At 48.9% G+C, this 22,575-nt stretch overlaps 1 protein-coding gene across 1 annotated transcript in view; it reads right to left on the bottom strand.

Moving 5' to 3' along the window:
- Nucleotides 1-22,575, bottom strand: part of LOC311124911 (aminopeptidase N-like) — a gene marked incomplete at its 5' end in the record, with an annotated part of 67,572 nt that overhangs the window by 23,147 nt on the left and 21,850 nt on the right. The window contains 4 exons of the mRNA XM_084199007.1: nt 7,146-7,211; nt 13,438-13,503; nt 14,653-14,796; nt 15,142-15,255. Of these exons, the coding sequence (XP_084055133.1) occupies nt 7,146-7,211; nt 13,438-13,503; nt 14,653-14,796; nt 15,142-15,255 (390 nt within the window). The remainder of the gene's footprint in view (nt 1-7,145; nt 7,212-13,437; nt 13,504-14,652; nt 14,797-15,141; nt 15,256-22,575) is intronic.

The raw sequence follows: 22,575 nt of genomic DNA, 5'->3' as shown, positions 1-22,575 counted from the left end.
AACCAGTCGTATCAACATGACATGTATTGTGGCTCCTTTTCCACATTGAAACAAGCTATAAATAGCTCTGCCATTATTCTAAATTGTTATTGTATGCCCTCATAATGTGCGTGGATGAAATGTGGAGACCCAAACTATAGGCTTCGATAGGGCTGAACCTGGAGACCCAATAGGGCTGAACCTGGAGACCCAATAGGGCTGAACCTGGAGACCCAATAGGGCTGAACCTGGAGACCCAATAGGGCTGAACCTGGAGACCCAATAGGGCTGAACCTGCCGAGTTGATGTACGCGCTGTCATGGGCCTCTCACTCCACCGGGTTACCAGCTTAATTTTCTTCCACTCTGCTCACCACTCTCTCTACTCAGCCTAACTAGCTCCACCTGTCCCTGCTCTGCTCTGCTCTAATTACTCTGCCAGCTGCGCTGCATTACCCACTACCTCTCCCAGTATTTAAGGCCCTGTCTTTCAGCTCTCCGGTGTCAGATCGTCTGCAAAGCTCACACCCGGAACCTGTTTGCTCGCGCTTCTGGCTTACCCTGGTTTTGTGACCCCGGACCTGCCTGTTTTTTGGATACTCTTCTGCCTCAGGAGATCCAGACCTGCTTCTGCCATTACGACTCCTGACTACTCTTCAATCCCGGTAACTCTGACCAGCCTTCTGCCTTGCTACTACGTATTTTGGATTTCCCTTGAACTGTACTGCTGCCTGGTTTCATTCCGCCCTGTTGTGTCTGTGTCTCCCCCCCCCAGGACTTCTGGACCACCCACCACCGGCTTCATAGGACGCTTCGCTGCCACTGGGGGGGGCACAGACCCAGCGCATTGGACGGGATCCCTGTTACCCCTGGAGCCTTCATTCACTCCCTACTTCCCTTTTCCCTTAAGTTTAATAAACTTTCTGGTGTGACGCAATTGTGGTCCTCTGGTCGTCTGTCTGAACCGTGACAGTACGATCTGACCATTATGGACTCAGCGCACACTTTCCCCGACATGGAAACCGATGAGCATGAGCAGCAGTTCCAGCAGCAGCAACAACAACTCGCCATGATCATTCAACTCCTCACCAACCTTACCCCAGCCAGTCTGCCCACCAGCCCAGCCCCCGAGTTACCTGCCCCGGTCATTGCAGCCGCTGCTCCGGAACCCAAGATTGGAAACCCCGAGCGGTTCAACGGCGATTCAACCCAGGTCCGGCCATTCCTGACTAGCTGCCGACTTCAGTTCTCCTTGCAGCCAAGGACCTTCGCCACGGAGGGGGCTAAAGTTGGGTATGCCATCACTCACCTGACGGGCCGAGCTCGACTCTGGGGAACAGCAGAGTTCGAACGTCAAACCCCCGCATGTGCAACCTTCGACCTGTTTGCTGAGGAGATGCTGAAGGTGTTTGACCTGGATTCACCCACCGCAGAGGCGTCTCGTGAACTGTTCAGTATTCGACAAGGCAGACGTACAGTCGCAGACCATTCCATCGACTTCCGAACCCTGGCTAGACGAAGTTCTTGGAACACACCATCGTTGGTGGACGCGTTCTTCCATAGTTTGGCTGACTATATCAAGGACGAGTTGGTCTCCCATGAACTGCCTTCCACTCTTGATGAAGCCATCGCACTGACTGTCAGGATCGACAGAAGGATACAGACCCGTCGTCGTGAGAGGGGGCGCCAAGGTCCACCTACTACCGGCATTCGGAGAGATCCGACTGGGCTCCTGTCATCTACTGCCACTCACCCAGGTCAGCTTGATCAGTCGGAGCCTATGGAGATTGGGCGAGCCTCCCTCACTCCTGCAGAGCGCCAGCGCCGCTTCACCTCAAACCTCTGCCTCTATTGTGGAGGTGATGGACATCGTGTGGTAACCTGCCCTTTAAAGGGCCGAAGCTCACCGGGCATAGGGGGAGTCCGGTTGAGTTCAATGACCATCCAGTCCTCCGACCGCAAACCCCTGCTGCAAGTTCACCTCCGCCTCTCTGACTCAACTCACACCCTGGCTGCTCTGGTGGATTCTGGCGCCGAAGCCAACATAATGGACATCAAGCTGGCACGCCAACTGGGACTGGAGAACCTCCGTTTGACACCTCCTATTCCTGCCCGGGCACTGGACGGACACTTACTCGGATCGGTCACTCATGTCACGGCCCCGGTCTCGATGGGTCTGTCCGGAAACCATCAAGAAACTATCCAGTTTCACCTGCTCCCCTCTCCAGGCCAACCCCTCATCCTGGGTTACCCATGGCTCCGCCGGCACAACCCTCAGCTCGACTGGGTGACCGGGGTGATCAGGGAGTGGGGAGAGGACTGCCACCGAACCTGCCTGCTTGCTGCCGCACTACCCCCTCGGCCAGTACCTACTAACTCCGCTCCTGACCTCTCCAATGTCCCAGAATGCTACCATGGTCTCAGAGAGGTGTTTAACAAAGCAAGAGCCACATCTCTGCCCCCTCACCGACCGTACGACTGTGCCATCGACCTCCTCCCTGGAACAGCTCCTCCAAGGGGTCGTCTTTATTCGTTGTCTGCTCCTGAAAGAAAGTCCATGGAGGACTACATCAATGGCTCTCTGTCCGCAGGATTAATCCGTTCATCTTCATCTCCTGCTGGTGCTGGCTTCTTCTTTGTGGGGAAGAAGGACGGATCTCTTCGCCCCTGCATCGACTACAGGGGACTCAACGACATCACAGTGAAAAACCGTTACCCTCTGCCTCTGCTCACCTCTGCTTTTGAGTTGCTCCAGGGAGCCACTGTTTTTACCAAGTTGGATCTCAGAAACGCTTACCACCTAGTGCGGATCCGGGAGGGAGATGAATGGAAAACCGCATTCAATACACCAACAGGCCACTACGAGTATCTGGTTATGCCTTTTGGCCTCACCAATGCTCCTGCTGTGTTCCAGGCTCTAGTGAATGATGTACTGCGGGACATGTTAAACAAGTTTGTCTTCGTTTACCTGGATGACATCTTAATCTACTCCAGAAACCTGTCTGAACACACCCGCCATGTCCAGCAAGTCCTTCATCGTCTTCTGGAGAATTCCCTCTACGCCAAGGCAGAGAAATGTGAGTTTCACGTCAAGACAGTGGCCTTCCTGGGGTACATAGTGGCAGAGGGAAGTATCCAAATGGATCCTGCCAAAGTATCAGCAGTCACTTCATGGCCAGTTCCGGAGAACAGAAAGAAGCTGCAACAGTTTCTGGGGTTTGCTAACTTCTATAGGAAGTTTATCCGGAACTACAGTACCGTTGCTGCCCCTCTCACTGCTCTAACCAGCACCAAGCAACCCTTCACCTGGACCCCAGCAGCCGACAAAGCCTTCAGTACCCTCAAGGTGAGGTTCACCTCCGCTCCCATCCTCCAGATGCCTGATGTGGACCGGCAATTCATTGTGGAGGTGGACGCCTCGGATGTGGGAGTTGGTGCTGTGATTTCTCAGTGGGCTGCGGAGGATAGGAAGCTCCATCCCTGTGCCTTTTTCTCACGTCGGTTGTCCCCCTCTGAGTGCAATTACGACATAGGGAACCGTGAGCTGCTGGCTGTGAAGCTTGCCTTGGAGGAGTGGCGTCACTGGCTGGAGGGGTCCACCATTCCATTTCTCGTTTGGACCGATCATAAGAACTTGGAGTACATCCGCACGGCCAAACGGTTGAACTCCAGGCAGTCCCGCTGGGCCCTGTTCTTCACCAGGTTTAATTTCACTCTGTCATACCGGCCTGGATCACGCAACACCAAGCCAGACGCCCTCTCCCGTCAATTCCAGAAGGATGACACCCCCTCCAAGGACCCTGTGTCGATTCTGCCAAGTCCCTGCATCGTTGCAGCTCTGACCTGGGCTGTTGAGGAACAGGTGCTGGAGGCTCTCCGTAACCAGCCAGGTCCCAGCACTTGCCCAGCTGACCGCCTTTTTGTCCCCGAAGACCTGAGGTCCCAGGTCGTTCAGTGGGGACATGACTCCCGCCTAGCTTGTCACCCTGGCTCCACCCGCACTTACAACCTGCTCGCCCAGAGGTTCTGGTGGCCCTCTCTGAGGAAGGATGTACGGGAATTCGTCCAAGCCTGCCCCATCTGCAACCAACACAAGTCGTCCTGCCAGCCCCCAGCCGGATTGCTGCAGCCCCTGCCTGTGCCCAGACGTCCCTGGTCTCACATCGCCCTTGACTTTGTCACGGGGCTGCCCCCTTCAAGTGGCATGACCGTCATTCTCACCATCGTTGACCGTTTCAGCAAGATGGCACACTTCATTCCCCTCCCCAAGCTCCCAACCGCCAAGGAGACCGCCCAGGTGGTCCTGGAACACGTCTTCCGGATCCACGGACTGCCAAAGGATGTAGTTTCTGACCGTGGTCCACAATTCTCCTCCGCTTTTTGGAAGGAGTTCTGTCACCTGCTGGGAGCCACAGTCAGTCTGACTTCCGGATTCCATCCCCAATCCAATGGGCAGTCAGAGCGGGCTAATCAGGAGCTCGAGAAGGCACTGCGATGCATGACTTCACGCAACCCCCACTCCTGGTCGCAGCAATTGACATGGGTGGAGTACGCACACAATTCTCTGACCTGCTCTGCCATCGGTATGTCCCCTTTCCAATGTGTTTATGGATACCAGCCTCCTCTATTTGCCAGCCAGGAGGAGGAGGTTACTTGCCCATCTGCACTTGCTTTTGCCCGTCGATGTCGCCGCACCTGGTCACAAGCCCGAGCCACACTCCTCAGGTCCGTTGCCAGCTACACTACCGGGGCCAACCGTCGGAGAATTCCTGCTCCCACCTACCATGTTGGTCAAAGGGTGTGGTTGTCATCGAAGAACCTGCCACTCAGGGTGGAGTCGCAGAAGCTGGCACCTCGGTTCATTGGCCCATTCCCTATCATAAGAGTGATTAGCCCAACTGCTGTCCGGCTCCAACTGCCTAATTCCCTGAGGGTGCACCCCACTTTCCATGTGTCTAAGATTAAGCCCATCCATGAGAGTCCGCTGGTCCCTGCTGCGCCTGGTCCTCCTCCTCCACGGCTCGTCGATGGTGGTCTGGTTTACACCGTCCGCCGCCTGCTTCGGTCCAGACGGAGGGGTAGGGGTCTCCAGTACCTCATTGACTGGGAGGGCTATGGACCTGAGGAAAGGACCTGGGTGCCAGCTAGTCGGATTGTGGATAGGACTCTCATCACCGCTTTCCACCAACGGCATCCTGATCAACCTGCAATCCGTAGGGGCCGCCCCAGAGGGGTCCCTAACCGTCCGGCCCACTCGGCTTCCTGTCCTGTGCCTGATCCTGTCTCGGGACCTGTCCCATCTCCCGACCACGGCCCTCCGGCTTCCTCCGAGGATGAGGACGTTCACTCGGACCGTTCGGAGGAGTTCTAGCCCTCCTCCGGCTCCCCTCCTCCCGCCCGGCGTGGTGTTGCTCTTGGGACTTCTGGGGCCGTCCCTTGGGGGGGGGGTTCTGTCATGGGCCTCTCACTCCACCGGGTTACCAGCTTAATTTTCTTCCACTCTGCTCACCACTCTCTCTACTCAGCCTAACTAGCTCCACCTGTCCCTGCTCTGCTCTGCTCTAATTACTCTGCCAGCTGCGCTGCATTACCCACTACCTCTCCCAGTATTTAAGGCCCTGTCTTTCAGCTCTCCGGTGTCAGATCGTCTGCAAAGCTCACACCCGGAACCTGTTTGCTCGCGCTTCTGGCTTACCCTGGTTTTGTGACCCCGGACCTGCCTGTTTTTTGGATACTCTTCTGCCTCAGGAGATCCAGACCTGCTTCTGCCATTACGACTCCTGACTACTCTTCAATCCCGGTAACTCTGACCAGCCTTCTGCCTTGCTACTACGTATTTTGGATTTCCCTTGAACTGTACTGCTGCCTGGTTTCATTCCGCCCTGTTGTGTCTGTGTCTCCCCCCCCCAGGACTTCTGGACCACCCACCACCGGCTTCATAGGACGCTTCGCTGCCACTGGGGGGGGCACAGACCCAGCGCATTGGACGGGATCCCTGTTACCCCTGGAGCCTTCATTCACTCCCTACTTCCCTTTTCCCTTAAGTTTAATAAACTTTCTGGTGTGACGCAATTGTGGTCCTCTGGTCGTCTGTCTGAACCGTGACACGCGCTTTAGAATGCTTTAATTATATTCCCGGGCTTTTCTCCGTTTTCTACATTTATAACTGTCACTTTAGTGTTAGTTTCCTTCAGTTTGTAGCCTACATTTTGCATCATTCCATTCCGTTTCCCTTTCTTTCCCCCGTCACGTCTGTGAAGTTGTTCCTGGGTCGCTAGTGGATCATATTAGACGAACATTGTGTAATAATTTGGGACATGTAGCCTATTTAAAACCTTATGGAACTCAAACGACATGTGGCAGTTTGAACCTGGAGCCTGGCACACGGTTCACGACGACTGGACCATTGTCATACAGTTCCACGCTTAGTGAGGATTATTAGGGTAGATTTATAGGTTCAACCCCTAATGTACACTTTTTTCCACCTTCCCAATATTTCATGGAATGAACTTGAATATGACAACTTTCAGGATGATTCATAAATACTTTCCTAACCCTAAATAATAATTTACATTTTAGTCATTTAGCAGACGCTCTTATCCAGAGCGACTTACAGTTAGTGAGTGCATACATTTTTCATACTGGCCCCCCGTGGGAAACGAACCCACAACCCTGGCGTTGCAAGCGCCATGCTCTACCAACTGAGCTACAGGGGACTAATCAGAGATCAGAGTACTTTTAAATCTACCAGTTGGTGCTGAAACGGAGATGAAGAGGGAGAGATGTCTTACTTTAATTGATCCCTATATTCTGAACCCCTTCTCTATATGTATTCTAGTGAGTCTGTCCACAAAATTAAATGTACACCGTATTTAAAGGGATGGCTTAAGAAAAATGAACTGAAAACCCTATTGAATGAAAACTCCACGAGAAAATCTGCTGGCCAGCAAGTGGGAGTGTTTTCAGCAGTTTAATTAAATGTATTCAGCGTGCGCAAGGGGAACCACGCCTGCAAAGGCCGTTACGCACCTTCATAAGGTATGTCTGAATACCAGCTATTGAGAAGTACGTAGGAAAGGCATACATTTCTTAAGTCTGAATCGGGCCCTTAATTAATAATGGGTCATGTATATGAAGGTACACATTATGACAAGGATCATTGATTACCATCTGCAGGTGGTTCCAGAGGTCCTGGTAGACTGTGTTGCTGTACTTGAATGTATTCAGATACGTCTGTGGAGAGATCAAGTCACATTTCAGCCTCAATATACCAAATCAGTTCCCTTTCAGTCGGTCACTCGCTATAAGATACTAAGGGGAGTCAACGACCAATCACATTCACCTGAAGAAAACTAAAAACACGCCCAATGGGCCAATCAATGCAAAGCCCGCCCTCGGAAGCAAACCTTCCTGGCTATAACATTCATTTCCTCAATTCTTCGCTCTTCAGCTCGCCTGAAGGACCGCGTCACACAATTTACAAACAAAGACTACTGGATTCGGCTCCGACTTAGGTGTCTGTTAGTGGGGAGAGAGTACTCGTCCCCCTAGATTAATTTTGGGTCTTGGTATCTGTTTCTGGGGGGTTTTCCCGGCTTGACTGTTTCTGGTTTTTGACCTGGAATAACTCACATTCAGTGTAACTGTTTTAGAGGGGGCGTGTCTAGCTTGCATGCAGGTATGGGAAGCTAGTTAGCCACCTGGTCTTAGAGGCTAACAGAGAGGGTAGTCTTAGTCCTTCACTCCCGAATAGAACACGGCTGGTTGGTGTCAGCCTGAAGGAGTTTCAGGGTTGGTGTCAGCCTGAAGGAGTTTCAGGGTTGGTGTCAGCCTGAAGGAGTTTCAGGGTTGGTGTCAGCCTGAAGGCGTTTCAGGGTTGGTGTCAGCCTGAAGGAGTTTCAGGGTTGGTGTCAGGCTGAAGGAGTTTCAGGGTTGGTGTCAGCCTGAAGGAGTTTCAGGGTTGGTGTCAGCCTGAAGGAGTTTCAGGGTTGGTGTCAGGCTGAAGGAGTTTCAGGGTTGGTGTCAGGCTGAAGGAGTTTCAGGGTTGGTGTCAGCCTGAAGCTGTTTCAGGGTTGGTGTCAGGCTGAAGGAGTTTCAGGGTTGGTGTCAGCTTGAAGGAGAATCAGGGTTGGTGTCAGCTTGAAGGAGAATCAGGGTTGGTGTCAGCTTGAAGGAGTTTCAGGGTTGGTGTCAGCTTGAATGAGTTTCAGGGTTGGTATCAGGTTGAAGGAGTTTCAGGGTTGGTGTCAGGTTGAAGAAATTTCAGGGTTGGTGTCAGGTTGAAGGAGTTTCAGGGTTGGTGTCAGCTTGAAGGAGTTTCAGGGTTGGTGTCAGCTTGAAGGAGTTTCAGGGTTGGTGTCAGCTTGAAGGAGAATCAGGGTTGGTGTCAGCCTGAAGCTGTTTCAGGGTTGGTGTCAGGCTGAAGGAGTTTCAGGGTTGGTGTCAGCTTGAAGGAGAATCAGGGTTGGTGTCAGCTTGAAGGAGAATCAGGGTTGGTGTCAGCTTGAAGGAGTTTCAGGGTTGGTGTCAGCTTGAATGAGTTTCAGGGTTGGTATCAGGTTGAAGGAGTTTCAGGGTTGGTGTCAGGTTGAAGAAGTTTCAGGGTTGGTGTCAGGTTGAAGGAGTTTCAGGGTTGGTGTCAGCTTGAAGGAGTTTCAGGGTTGGTGTCAGCTTGAAGGAGTTTCAGGGTTGGTGTCAGGTTGAAGAAGTTTCAGGGTTGGTGTCAGGTTGAAGGAGTTTCAGGGTTGGTGTCAGCTTGAAGGAGTTTCAGGGTTGGTGTCAGCTTGAAGGAGTTTCAGGGTTGGTGTCAGGCTGAAGGAGTTTCAGGGTTGGTGTCAGGTTGAAGGCGTTTCAGGGCTGGTGTCAGGTTAAAGGTGTGGGTCGGCCCAGACCAGTGTCTAAGCCTATGGCACTGACCCCCGCGTGAGCCTCCTTTTGGACCATTATAGTCTTTGGACCCGGAGGTCCTTCCTACAAGACTGCCCTTCTCATGGCCTTAGCGGACAAGCATGTTGGGACAATCTCCACGCTATCAGTACACCCTTCCTGTTTGGAGTTTGCTCCTTCTGTTATGCCTATAGACTAGAGGTCTCTAGCGTTCCAGCTATCCTCTGTCTCACCTCCTCCGTTTGCTTCCAGTGAACAGCAGAGGTTGCATGGCAGTAGTGGGTGCACACACATACAGTATCAGTCAATAGTTTGGACACACCTGCTCATTCAAGGGTTTTTCTTTATTTTTACTGTTTTATGTATTATAGAATAATAGTGAAGACATCACAACTATGAAATAACACATATGGAATCAAGTAGCAACCAAAAAAGTGTTAAAGAAATCAAAATATATGTTGCCTTAACGACAGTTTTGCACACTCTTGGCATTCTCTCAACCAGCTTCATGAAGTAGTCACCTGGAATGCATTTAAATTAACAGGTGTGCCTTCTTAAAAGTTAATTTGTGGAATTTCTTTCCTTCTTAATGCGTTTGAGCCAATCAATTGTGTTGTGACAAGGTAGGTGGGGGGTATACAGAAGATAGCCCTATTTGGTAAAAGACTAAGTCCATATTATGGCAAGAACAGCTCAAATAAGCAAAGAGAAACGACAGTCCATCATTATTTTAAGACATAAAGGTCAGTCAATGCGGAACATTTCAAGAAATTTGAAAGTTTCTTCAAGTGCAGTCGCAAAAACCATCAAGGGCTGTGATGAAACTGGCTCTCATGAGGACCGCCACAGGAAAGGAAGACCCAGAGTTACCTCTGCTGCAGAGAATAAGTTCATTAGAGTTACCAGCCTCAGATTGCAGCCCAAATAAATGCTCCACAGACTTCAAGTAACAGATTCATCTCAACATCAACTGTTCAGAGAAGACTGTGTGAATCAGGCCTTCATGGTCGAATTGCTGCAAAGAAACCACTACTAAAGGACACCAATAAGATGAAGAGACTTGCTTGGGCCAAGAAACACGAGCAACGGACATTAGACCGGTGGAAATCTGTCCTTTGGTCTGATGAGTCCCAAATTTGAGATTTTTGGTTCCAACCGCCGTGTCTTTGTGAGACGGAGAGTAGGTGAACGGATAATCTCCGAGCCACTGCCTGTTCACCCCGCTATCATCCAGAAGACGAGGTCAGTACAGGTGCATCAAAGCTGGGACTGAGAGTAAATAGTCCGGGTGGCCATTTGATGAATTGTTCAGCAGTCTTATGGCCTGGTTGTAGAAGCTGTTAAGGAGCCTTTTGGACCTTGGCGCTCCGGTACCGCTTGCCGTGTGTTAGCAGAGAGAACAGTCTATGACTTGGGTGACTGGAGTCTTTGGTACCGCTTGCCGTGTGTTAGCAGAGAGAACAGTCTATGACTTGGGTGACTGGAGTCTTTGGTACCGCTTGCCGTGCGTTAGCAGAGAGAACAGTCTATGACTTGGGTGACTGGAGTCTTTGGTACCGCTTGCCGTGCGTTAGCAGAGAGAACAGTCTATGACTTGGGTGACTGGAGTCTTTGGTACCGCTTGCCGTGCGTTAGCAGAGAGAACAGTCTATGACTTGGGTGACTGGAGTCTTTGGTACCGCTTGCCGTGCGTTAGCAGAGAGAACAGTCTATGACTTGGGTGACTGGAGTCTTTGGTACCGCTTGCCGTGCGTTAGCAGAGAGAACAGTCTATGACTTGGGTGACTGGAGTCTTTGGTACCGCTTGCCGTGCGTTAGCAGAGAGAACAGTCTATGACTTGGGTGACTGGAGTCTTTGGTACCGCTTGCCGTGCGTTAGCAGAGAGAACAGTCTATGACTTGGGTGACTGGAGTCTTTGGTACCGCTTGCCGTGCGTTAGCAGAGAGAACAGTCTATGACTTGGGTGACTGGAGTCTTTGGTACCGCTTGCCGTGCGTTAGCAGAGAGAACAGTCTATGACTTGGGTGACTGGAGTCTTTGGTACTGCTTGCCGTGCGTTAGCAGAGAGAACAGTCTATGACTTGGGTGACTGGAGTCTTTGACCATTTTTGGAGCCTTCCTCTGACACTGCCTAGTATATAGGTCCTGGATGGCAGGAAGCTTGGCCCCAGTGATGTATTGGGCCGTACGCACTACACTCCACTACAGCCCCGTCGATGTCCTTTTCCTGTAGTCCACGATCATCTCCTTTGTCTTGCTCACATTTAGGGAGAGGTTGTTTTCCTGGCACCACACTGCCAGGTCTCTGACCTCCTCCCTATAGGCTGTCTCATCGTTGTCAGTGATCAGGACTACCGCTGTTGTGTCGTCAGCAAACTTAATGATGGTGTTGGAGTCGTGCTTGGCCACGCAGTCGTGGGTGAACAGGGAGTACAGGAGGGGACTGAGCACGCACCCCTGAGGGGCCCCGGTGTTGAGGATCAGCGTGGCAGATGTGTTGTTGCCTACCCTTACCACCTGGGGGCGCCCCATCAGGAAGTCCAGGATCCAGTTGCAGAGGGAGGTGTTTAGTCACAGGGTCCTTAGCTTAGTGATGAGCTTTGTGGGCACTATGGTGTTGAACGCTGAGCTGTAGTCAATGAACAGCATTCTCACATAGGTGTTCCTTTTGTCCAGGTGGGAAAGGGCAGTGTGGAGTGCGATTGAGATTGCGTCGTCTGTGGATCTGTTGGGGCGGTATGCGAATTGGAGTGGATCTAGGGTTTCCGGGATGATGGTGTTGATGTAAGCCATGCACGTCATGGCTACCGACGTGAGTGCTACGGGGCGGTAGTCATTTAGGCAGGTTACCTTTGCATTCTTGGGCACAGGGACTATGGTGGTCTGCTTGAAACATGCTGGTATTACAGACTCGGTCAGGGAGAGGTTGAAAATGTCAGCGAAGACACTTGCCAGTTGGTCTGCACATGCTCTGAGTACACGCCCTGGTAATCTGTCTGGCCCTTCGGTCTTGTGAATGTTGACCTGTTTAAAGGTCTTGGTCACATCGGCTACGGAGAGCGTGATCACACAGTCGTCATATTCCAGTCTGTGCTAGCAAAACAGTCCTGTAGCGTAGCATCTGCGTCATCTGACCACTTCCTTATTGAGCGAGTCACTGGAACTTCCTGCTTTAGTTTTTGCTGTAAGCAGGAATCAGGATGATAGAATTATGGTCAGATTTGCCAAATGGAGGGCGAGGGAGAGCTTTGTATGCATCTCTGTGTGTGGAGTAAAGGTGGTCTAGAGTTTATTTGCTCTGGTTGCACATGTGACATGCTGATAGAAATGAGGTAAAACTGATTTAAGTTTGCCTGCATTAATGTCCCCGGCCACTAGGAGCGTCGCTTCTGGATGAGCATTTTCTTGTTTGCTTATGGCCTTAGACAGCTCATTGAGTACGGTCTTAGTGCCAGCATTGGTTTGTGGTGGTAAATAAACAGCTACGAATAATATAGATGAAACTCTCTTGGTAGATAGTGGGTCTACAGCTTATCATGAGATACTCTACCTCAGGCGAGCAATACCTCGAGACTACCTTAATATTAGACATTGCACACCAGCTGTTATTGACAAATAGACACACACACCCACCCCTCGTCTTACCAGACGCAGCTGCTCTGTCCTGCCGATGCATGGAAAACCCAGCCAGCTCTATATTATCCATGTCATCGTTCAGCCACGACTCAGTGAAACATTACAATTTTTCATGTCCGTTGGTAGGATAGTCTCGATCATAGATCATCCAATTTGTTTTCCAGTGATTGCACGTTGGCCAATAGAACCGATGGTAGTGGTGATTTACTCACTCGCCTACGAATCCTCACAAGGCACCCCGACCCCCGCCCCGACCTCCGCCCCGACCTCCGCCCCGACCTCCGCCCCGACCTCCGCCCGACCTCCGCCCCGACCTCCGCCCCGACCTCCGCCCCGACCTCCGCCCCGACCTCCGCCCCCTGTGTCTCCGTCTTTTCTTCACGTGAATGACGGGGATTTGGGCCTGGTCTCCGGGAAGCAGTATATCCTTTGCGTCGGACTCATTAAATAATATATATTTGTCCAGTTCGAGGTGAGTAATCGCTGTTCTGATGTCCAGAAGCTATTTTCGGTCATAAGAGATGGTAGCATCAACTTTATGTACAAAATAAGTTACAAACAATGCGAAAAAACTAACAAAATAGCACAATTGGTTATGAGCCCGTAAAACGGCAGCCATCCCCTCTGGCGCCATTATATCATCACTTTAACAATGTTTACATACTGCTTTACTCATTTCATATGTATATACTGTATTCTAGTCTGGAAGTGGGCTCTGCGTTCATTGGCCCATTGGGTGTGTTTTTAGTTTTCTTAAAGTGAATGTGATTGGTCGTTGACTCCCAATAGCATGTTATACCTCGTTCCCTCCTTCAGGGAACAGTAGTTATATTCATAACTGTACGTTCTCACTTAAATATGTGTCACTTTATATATATCAACAAAATGATGTGATACAAAATATAGTGATTAGTAATGTACGTAAACAATACTCACACTAAGTCCTCGGGCGAAGACAGGCTCTGTCAAGAACTCAGACAGCATCCTCAGAACTGCAGCTCCCTGGGAGGAAGAGAACACAGGATATAAGAAATAAAACATGATGACTGACGTTTTGTGCCCGTCACGGCCCAGTACAGCCTGTCACCGCCCTGTACAGCCTGTCACGGCCCAGTACAGCCTGTCACGGCCCAGTACAGCCTGTCACGACCCAGTACAGCCTGCCTCACTCACCTGTCACGGCCCAGTACATTCTGCCTCACTCACTTGTCACGGCCCAGTACAGCCTGTCACGGCCCAGTACAGCCTGTCACGGCCCAGTACAGCCTGTCACGACCCAGTACAGCCTGTCACGACCCATTACATTCTGCCTCACTCACCTGTCACGGCCCAGTACATTCTGCCTCACTCACTTGTCACGGCCCAGTACAGCCTGTCACGACCCAGTACATTCTGCCTCACTCACCTGTCACGGCCCAGTACATTCTGCCTCACTCACTTGTCACGGCCCAGTACAGCCTGTCACGGCCCAGTACAGCCTGTCACGGCCCAGTACAGCCTGTCACGACCCAGTACATTCTGCCTCACTCACCTGTCATGGCCCAGTACATTCTGCCTCACTCACCTGTCACGGCCCAGTACAGCCTGTCACGACCCAGTACAGCCTGCCTCACTCACCTGTCACGGCCCAGTACAGCCTGTCACGACCCAGTACAGCCTGTCACGGCCCAGTACAGCCTGTCACGGCCCAGTACAGCCTGTCACGGCCCAGTACAGCCTGTCACGACCCAGTACAGCCTGTCACGACCCAGTACAGCCTGCCTCACTCACCTGTCACGGCCCAGTACAGCCTGTCACGGCCCAGTACAGCCTGTCACGGCCCAGTACAGCCTGTCACGGCCCAGTACAGCCTGTCACGGCCCAGTACAGCCTACCTCAGTCACCTGAGTCAAAATCCGTAAGAGAAATGCAGACACAAAATAATTTCATTTCCTTGAGGACGTGTGGCATTTGCTATTTCAATGTATTGCTGATTTATTTATTTAAAGGTGATTTTGACCCAGATGATTTTGACCCAGGTGACTTTGACCCAGGTGACTTTGACCCAGGTGACTTTGACCCAGGTGAATGTGGCATGCTGTGCTGTGTTGTGAAGGGCAGAAAAAGACTGCATCTGTAGGACGCCAGTAAGAGGTTTGATTAGAACCACACCTTGCTGTAGGTGATGGAGTCAAACAGTTCACTGATCTGTGCAGGTCTCATGATGTCTTCCTCTTTAGCAGAGAGAGGGTGAGAGGAGGCCAGCGCGTCTGCAGACATCACACCATGCACCTCATTCAGCACTATCAGGTCTGTCTGTGGAGAGAGAGTTAACAGGTCAACACAGAAGGCCTCCGCTTTTAAAATGTTCAGTCATTTAGCAGACGCTCTTATCCAGAGCGACTTACAGTTAAAGTGCATACATTTTTTTTTTTCATACTGGTCCCCCGTGGGAAACGAACCCTCAACCCTGGCGTTGCAAACGCCATGCTCTACCAACTGAGCTACACGGGACTTTCACTTTTATCGTCAAATGGAATTTGGAGAGCAGATTTCTTTGTCGGTTAAATCCTTGAGAAACATGTATATTTGGAGAGCTGTGTAACAGTTAAAGTTGTACCGTACACACAGATATGATTTTAAAAAAAAAGAAAGACTCACAATGTTCCATGTCGGTTCAGCAGAGTTGGCCCCCAGATACGAGACGTAGGAGGCAAAGCCCTCGTTGAGCCACAGGTCATTCCACCACTTCATGGTCACCAGGTTTCCAAACCACTGAGGACACATAAACCCCGTTCATACAGCGGCAGAGAGGGACAGGACACAGGCTGCAATACAATTACCAGAGACTGTCCTAATATGGACACCAAACATTAATAAGGTGTTAAATGAGCTATTACATGGAGCCTCTGGTTGCTCCCTATTTCCATAGGCTCCTGGTCAAACGTAGTGAACTATATATGGAACAGGATTCCATTTGGGATGCACCGTAGGCTACATGTAATAAATAATATTAGTATTAACACTTTAATCATTCCTTAAGAGTCTATCGATGCACCAGTGCGTCAGTCTAAGTAACATAATAAAATAATCCCCATCAAAATGTCAGTTGAAGCTGGAGACATCAGCTGGAGACATCCCAATAAATGTGTATTTTCACAAAAACGTCTGTAGTGTCTGAAGGCAACTCATAGAAATGAATGGAAGTATGGAGGTAGTTTTGTGCCAACTAAAATAAGGGGTTAAATATATGTCTAAAAGAATAACTACAATATTTCCAGAGTTTTCTTGTATCTCCGAGATATAGAACAAACACTTCAAAACCTTATTCCTTATGATTCATTTTTTGACTGTCTGTTTTGCCATTTCTGAGTGAGTTATTCAATGTGTTTCTATGGGCTACAGTAGTAAAGGCTAAAGTCCATATTTTCCACGTAAGACCAGTTCTGGAGTATGCTGTCGCTGCCTGGCACCCTGGCACCCTGGCACCCTGGCACCCTGGCACCCTGGCACCCTGGCACCCTGGCTCCCTGGCACCCTGGCACCCTGGCTCCCTGGCACCCTGGCACCCTGGCACCCTGGCACCCTGGCACCCTGGCATCCTGGCACCCTGGCTCCCTGGCACCCTGGCACCCTGGCACCCTGGCTCCCTGGCACCCTGGCACCCTGGCACCCTGGCCTCTCTCAACCTCTGTCTGCTCAGCTGGAGAGCGTCCAGAAGACAGCCTGCAGAATAATTATGGGCGAGTTGAACACCAGCTTTTGTGAAGCCCTCGAAACTCTAGGAATCATGTCTTTGGAGAGCAGATCTGCCTGACATTTGCTAAATCCCTGCAGAGGTCCCAGGTTGCAGACAGGCTCCCCCAGCCAGACAGCAGGTCTCTGGACGAGTAACCCGAAACAGCCAAACTGAACACCCATGACACGGACAGGCTGCTATCAGAACTCTCCCATCCCACACTTCACTAAACTAATCAATGCACACACCATTTAGCCCAGGGGCCTTAGGGATACCTATGGAAATATTTCTAAATCTGCCAACCCAAACCCTAGTCCCCCAGTCCCTGCCGCTGAAAAACATCCCCACAGCATGATGCTGCCACCACCATACTTCACCGTAGGGATGGTGCCAGGTTTCCTCCAGACATGGCGCTTGGAAGTCAGGCCAAAGAGTTCAATCTTGGTTTCATCAGACTAGAGAATCTTGTTTCTCATGGTCTGAGAGTCCTTTAGGTGCTTTTTGGCAAACTCCAAACAGGCTGTCATGTGCCTTTTACTGACGAGTGGCTTCCGTCTGGCCACTCTACCATAAAGGCCTGATTGGTGGAGTGTTGCAGAGATGGTTGTCCTTCTGGAAGGTTCTCCCATCTCCATAGAGGAACTCTGGAGGTCTGTCAGAGTGACCATCAGGTTCTTGGTCACCTCCCTGACCAAGGCCCTTCTCCCCAGATTGCTCAGTTTGTCCGGGCGGCCAGCTCAAGGAAGAGTCTTGGTGGTTCCAAACTTCTTCCATTTAAGAATGATGGAGGCCACTGTTTTCTTGGGGACCTTCAATGCTGCATAAATGTTTTGGTACCCTTCTCCAGATCTCTGCCTTGACACAATCCTGTCTCAGGGCACTACGGACAATTCCTTCGACCTCATGGCTTGGTTTTTGCTCTGACATGCACTGTCAACTGTGGGACCTTATATAGAGGTGTGTGCCTTTCCAAATCATGTCCAATCAATTGAATTTACCGCAGGTAGACTCCAATCAAGTTGTAGAAACATGTCAAGGATGATCAATGGAAACAGGATGCACCTGAGCTAAATTTCGAGTCTCATAACAAAGTGTCTGAATATTTATGTAAATAACGTATTTCTGTTTTTATTTTTAATAAATTTGCCAAAATTTATAAAAACCCGTTTTCACTTTGTCATTATGGGGTATTGTGTGTAGATTGACGAGGGAACATTTTAATTTCATCCATTTTAGAATAAGGCTGTAACGTAACAAAATGTGGAAAAAGTCAAGGGGTCTGAATACTTTCTGAATGCACTGTATGTAGTCAGTGGAGTGGACACTCAGCTATGTAGTCAGTGGAGTGGACACTCAGCTATGTAGTCAGTGGAGTGGACACTCAGCTATGTAGTCAGTGGAGTGGACACTCGGCTATGTAGTCAGTGGAGTGGAAACTCAGCTATGTAGTCAGTGGAGTGGACACAGCTATGTAGTCAGTGGAGTGGACACTCAGCTATGTAGTCAGTGGAGTGGATACTCAGCTATGTAGTCAGTGGAGTGGACACTCAGCTATGTAGTCAGTGGAGTGGACACTCAGCTATGTAGTCAGTGGAGTGGACACTCAGCTATGTAGTCAGTGGAGTGGACACTCAGCTATGTAGTCAGTGGAGTGGACACTCAGCTATGTAGTCAGTGGAGTGGACACTCAGCTATGTAGTCAGTGGAGTGGACACTCAGCTATGTAGTCAGTGGAGTGGACACTCAGCTATGTAGTCAGTGGAGTGGACACTCAGCTATGTAGTCAGTGGAGTGGACACTCGGCTATGTAGTCAGTGGAGTGGATACTCAGCTATGTAGTCAGTGGAGTGGACACTCAGCTATGTAGTCAGTGGAGTGGACACTCAGCTATGTAGTCAGTGGAGTGGACACTCAGCTATGTAGTCAGTGGAGTGGACACTCAGCTATGTAGTCAGTGGAGTGGACACTCAGCTATGTAGTCAGTGGAGTGGACACTCAGCTATGTAGTCAGTGGAGTGGACACTCAGCTATGTAGTCAGTGGAATGGATACTGAGCTACCTTAAAAGAAAATCCTGCCACAGGCGCAGAAATCTCTGTATTTTTAGCCATGACAATTTGGATTCCAGAAAAAAATTGAAGCGCAGCCACACCGTATATATAACAGTACAGTATTGACTGTAAAACATACCAGGGAGCCATCTGCAGCCACTCCGTATATATCACAGTATAGTATTGACTGTAAAACACACCAGGGAGCCATCTGCAGCCACACCGTATATATAACAGCATAGTATTGACTGTAAAACATACCAGGGAGCCATCTGCAGCCACTCTGTATATATAACAGCATAGTATTGACTGTAAAACATACCAGGGAGCCATCTGCAGCCACTCTGTATATATAACAGTATAGTATTGACTGTAAAACATACCAGGGAGCCATCTGCAGCCACTCTGTATATATAACAGTATAGTATTGACTGTAAAACATACCAGGGAGCCATCTGCAGCCACTCTGTATATATAACAGCATAGTATTGACTGTAAAACATACCAGGGAGCCATCTGCAGCCACTCCGTATATATAACAGTACTGTATTGACTGTAAAACATACCAGGGAGCCATCTGCAGCCACTCCGTATATATAACAGTACAGTATTGACTGTAAAACATACCAGGGAGCCATCTGCAGCCACTCTGTATATATAACAGCATAGTATTGACTGTAAAACATACCAGGGAGCCATCTGCAGCCACTCCGTATATATAACAGTACAGTATTGACTGTAAAACATACCAGGGAGCCATCTGCAGCCACTCCGTATATATAACAGTACAGTATTGACTGTAAAACATACCAGGGAGCCATCTGCAGCCACTCTGTATATATAACAGTATAGTATTGACTGTAAAACATACCAGGGAGCCATCTGCAGCCACTCTGTATATATAACAGCATAGTATTGACTGTAAAACATACCAGGGAGCCATCTGCAGCCACTCCGTATATATAACAGTACAGTATTGACTGTAAAACATACCAGGGAGCCATCTGCAGCCACTCCGTATATATCACAGTATAGTATTGACTGTAAAACACACCAGGGAGCCATCTGCAGCCACACCGTATATATAACAGCATAGTATTGACTGTAAAACATACCAGGGAGCCATCTGCAACCACTCTGTATATATAACAGCATAGTATTGACTGTAAAACATACCAGGGAGCCATCTGCAGCCACTCTGTATATATAACAGTATAGTATTGACTGTAAAACATACCAGGGAGCCATCTGCAGCCACTCTGTATATATAACAGTATAGTATTGACTGTAAAACATACCAGGGAGCCATCTGCAGCCACTCTGTATATATAACAGCATAGTATTGACTGTAAAACATACCAGGGAGCCATCTGCAGCCACTCCGTATATATAACAGTACAGTATTGACTGTAAAACATACCAGGGAGCCATCTGCAGCCACTCCGTATATATAACAGTACAGTATTGACTGTAAAACATACCAGGGAGCCATCTGCAGCCACTCTGTATATATAACAGCATAGTATTGACTGTAAAACATACCAGGGAGCCATCTGCAGCCACTCCGTATATATAACAGTACAGTATTGACTGTAAAACATACCAGGGAGCCATCTGCAGCCACTCCGTATATATAACAGTACAGTATTGACTGTAAAACATACCAGGGAGCCATCTGCAGCCACTCTGTATATATAACAGTATAGTATTGACTGTAAAACATACCAGGGAGCCATCTGCAGCCACTCTGTATATATAACAGCATAGTATTGACTGTAAAACATACCAGGGAGCCATCTGCAGCCACTCCGTATATATAACAGTACAGTATTGACTGTAAAACATACCAGGGAGCCATCTGCAGCCACTCTGTATATATAACAGTATAGTATTGACTGTAAAACATACCAGGGAGCCATCTGCAGCCACTCTGTATATATAACAGCATAGTATTGACTGTAAAACATACCAGGGAGCCATCTGCAGCCACTCTGTATATATAACAGCATAGTATTGACTGTAAAACATACCAGGGAGCCATCTGCAGCCACTCCGTATATATAACAGTACAGTATTGACTGTAAAACACACCAGGGAGCCATCTGCAGCCACTCTGTATATATAACAGCATAGTATTGACTGTAAAACACACCAGGGAGCCATCTGCAGCCACTCTGTATATATAACAGCATAGTATTGACTGTAAAACACACCAGGGAGCCATCTGCAGCCACTCTGTATATATAACAGCATAGTATTGACTGTAAAACATACCAGGGAGCCATCTGCAGCCACTCCGTATATATAACAGTATAGTATTGACTGTAAAACATACCAGGGAGCCATCTGCAGCCACTCCGTATATATAACAGTATAGTATTGACTGTAAAACATACCAGCCATCTGCAGCCACTCTGTATATATAACAGCATAGTATTGACTGTAAAACACACCAGGGAGCCATCTGCAGCCACTCTGTATATATAACAGTATAGTATTGACTGTAAAACATACCAGGGAGCCATCTGCAGCCACTCCGTATATATCACAGCATAGTATTGACTGTAAAACACACCAGGGAGCCATCTGCAGCCACTCTGTATATATCACAGTATAGTATTGACTGTAAAACATACCAGGGAGCCATCTGCAGCCACTCCGTATATATAACAGCATAGTATTGACTGTAAAACATACCAGGGAGCCATCTGCAGCCACTCCGTATATATAACAGTACAGTATTGACTGTAAAACATACCAGGGAGCCATCTGCAGCCACTCCGTATATATCACAGTATAGTATTGACTGTAAAACACACCAGGGAGCCATCTGCAGCCACACCGTATATATAACAGCATAGTATTGACTGTAAAACATACCAGGGAGCCATCTGCAGCCACTCTGTATATATAACAGCATAGTATTGACTGTAAAACATACCAGGGAGCCATCTGCAGCCACTCTGTATATATAACAGTATAGTATTGACTGTAAAACATACCAGGGAGCCATCTGCAGCCACTCTGTATATATAACAGTATAGTATTGACTGTAAAACATACCAGGGAGCCATCTGCAGCCACTCTGTATATATAACAGCATAGTATTGACTGTAAAACATACCAGGGAGCCATCTGCAGCCACTCCGTATATATAACAGTACAGTATTGACTGTAAAACATACCAGGGAGCCATCTGCAGCCACTCCGTATATATAACAGTACAGTATTGACTGTAAAACATACCAGGGAGCCATCTGCAGCCACTCTGTATATATAACAGCATAGTATTGACTGTAAAACATACCAGGGAGCCATCTGCAGCCACTCCGTATATATAACAGTACAGTATTGACTGTAAAACATACCAGGGAGCCATCTGCAGCCACTCCGTATATATAACAGTACAGTATTGACTGTAAAACATACCAGGGAGCCATCTGCAGCCACTCTGTATATATAACAGTATAGTATTGACTGTAAAACATACCAGGGAGCCATCTGCAGCCACTCTGTATATATAACAGCATAGTATTGACTGTAAAACATACCAGGGAGCCATCTGCAGCCACTCCGTATATATAACAGTACAGTATTGACTGTAAAACATACCAGGGAGCCATCTGCAGCCACTCTGTATATATAACAGTATACTATTGACTGTAAAACATACCAGGGAGCCATCTGCAGCCACTCTGTATATATAACAGCATAGTATTGACTGTAAAACATACCAGGGAGCCATCTGCAGCCACTCTGTATATATAACAGCATAGTATTGACTGTAAAACATACCAGGGAGCCATCTGCAGCCACTCCGTATATATAACAGTACAGTATTGACTGTAAAACACACCAGGGAGCCATCTGCAGCCACTCTGTATATATAACAGCATAGTATTGACTGTAAAACACACCAGGGAGCCATCTGCAGCCACTCTGTATATATAACAGCATAGTATTGACTGTAAAACACACCAGGGAGCCATCTGCAGCCACTCTGTATATATAACAGCATAGTATTGACTGTAAAACATACCAGGGAGCCATCTGCAGCCACTCCGTATATATAACAGTATAGTATTGACTGTAAAACATACCAGGGAGCCATCTGCAGCCACTCCGTATATATAACAGTATAGTATTGACTGTAAAACATACCAGCCATCTGCAGCCACTCTGTATATATAACAGCATAGTATTGACTGTAAAACACACCAGGGAGCCATCTGCAGCCACTCTGTATATATAACAGTATAGTATTGACTGTAAAACATACCAGGGAGCCATCTGCAGCCACTCTGTA

This window comes from Coregonus lavaretus, assembly GCF_964263955.1.
Source record: "Coregonus lavaretus genome assembly, contig: HAP1_SCAFFOLD_284, whole genome shotgun sequence".
Lineage (NCBI taxonomy): Eukaryota > Metazoa > Chordata > Actinopteri > Salmoniformes > Salmonidae > Coregonus > Coregonus lavaretus.
Note: the sequence above shows the minus strand (reverse complement) of the source record. Positions and strands in the feature narration are given on the sequence as shown.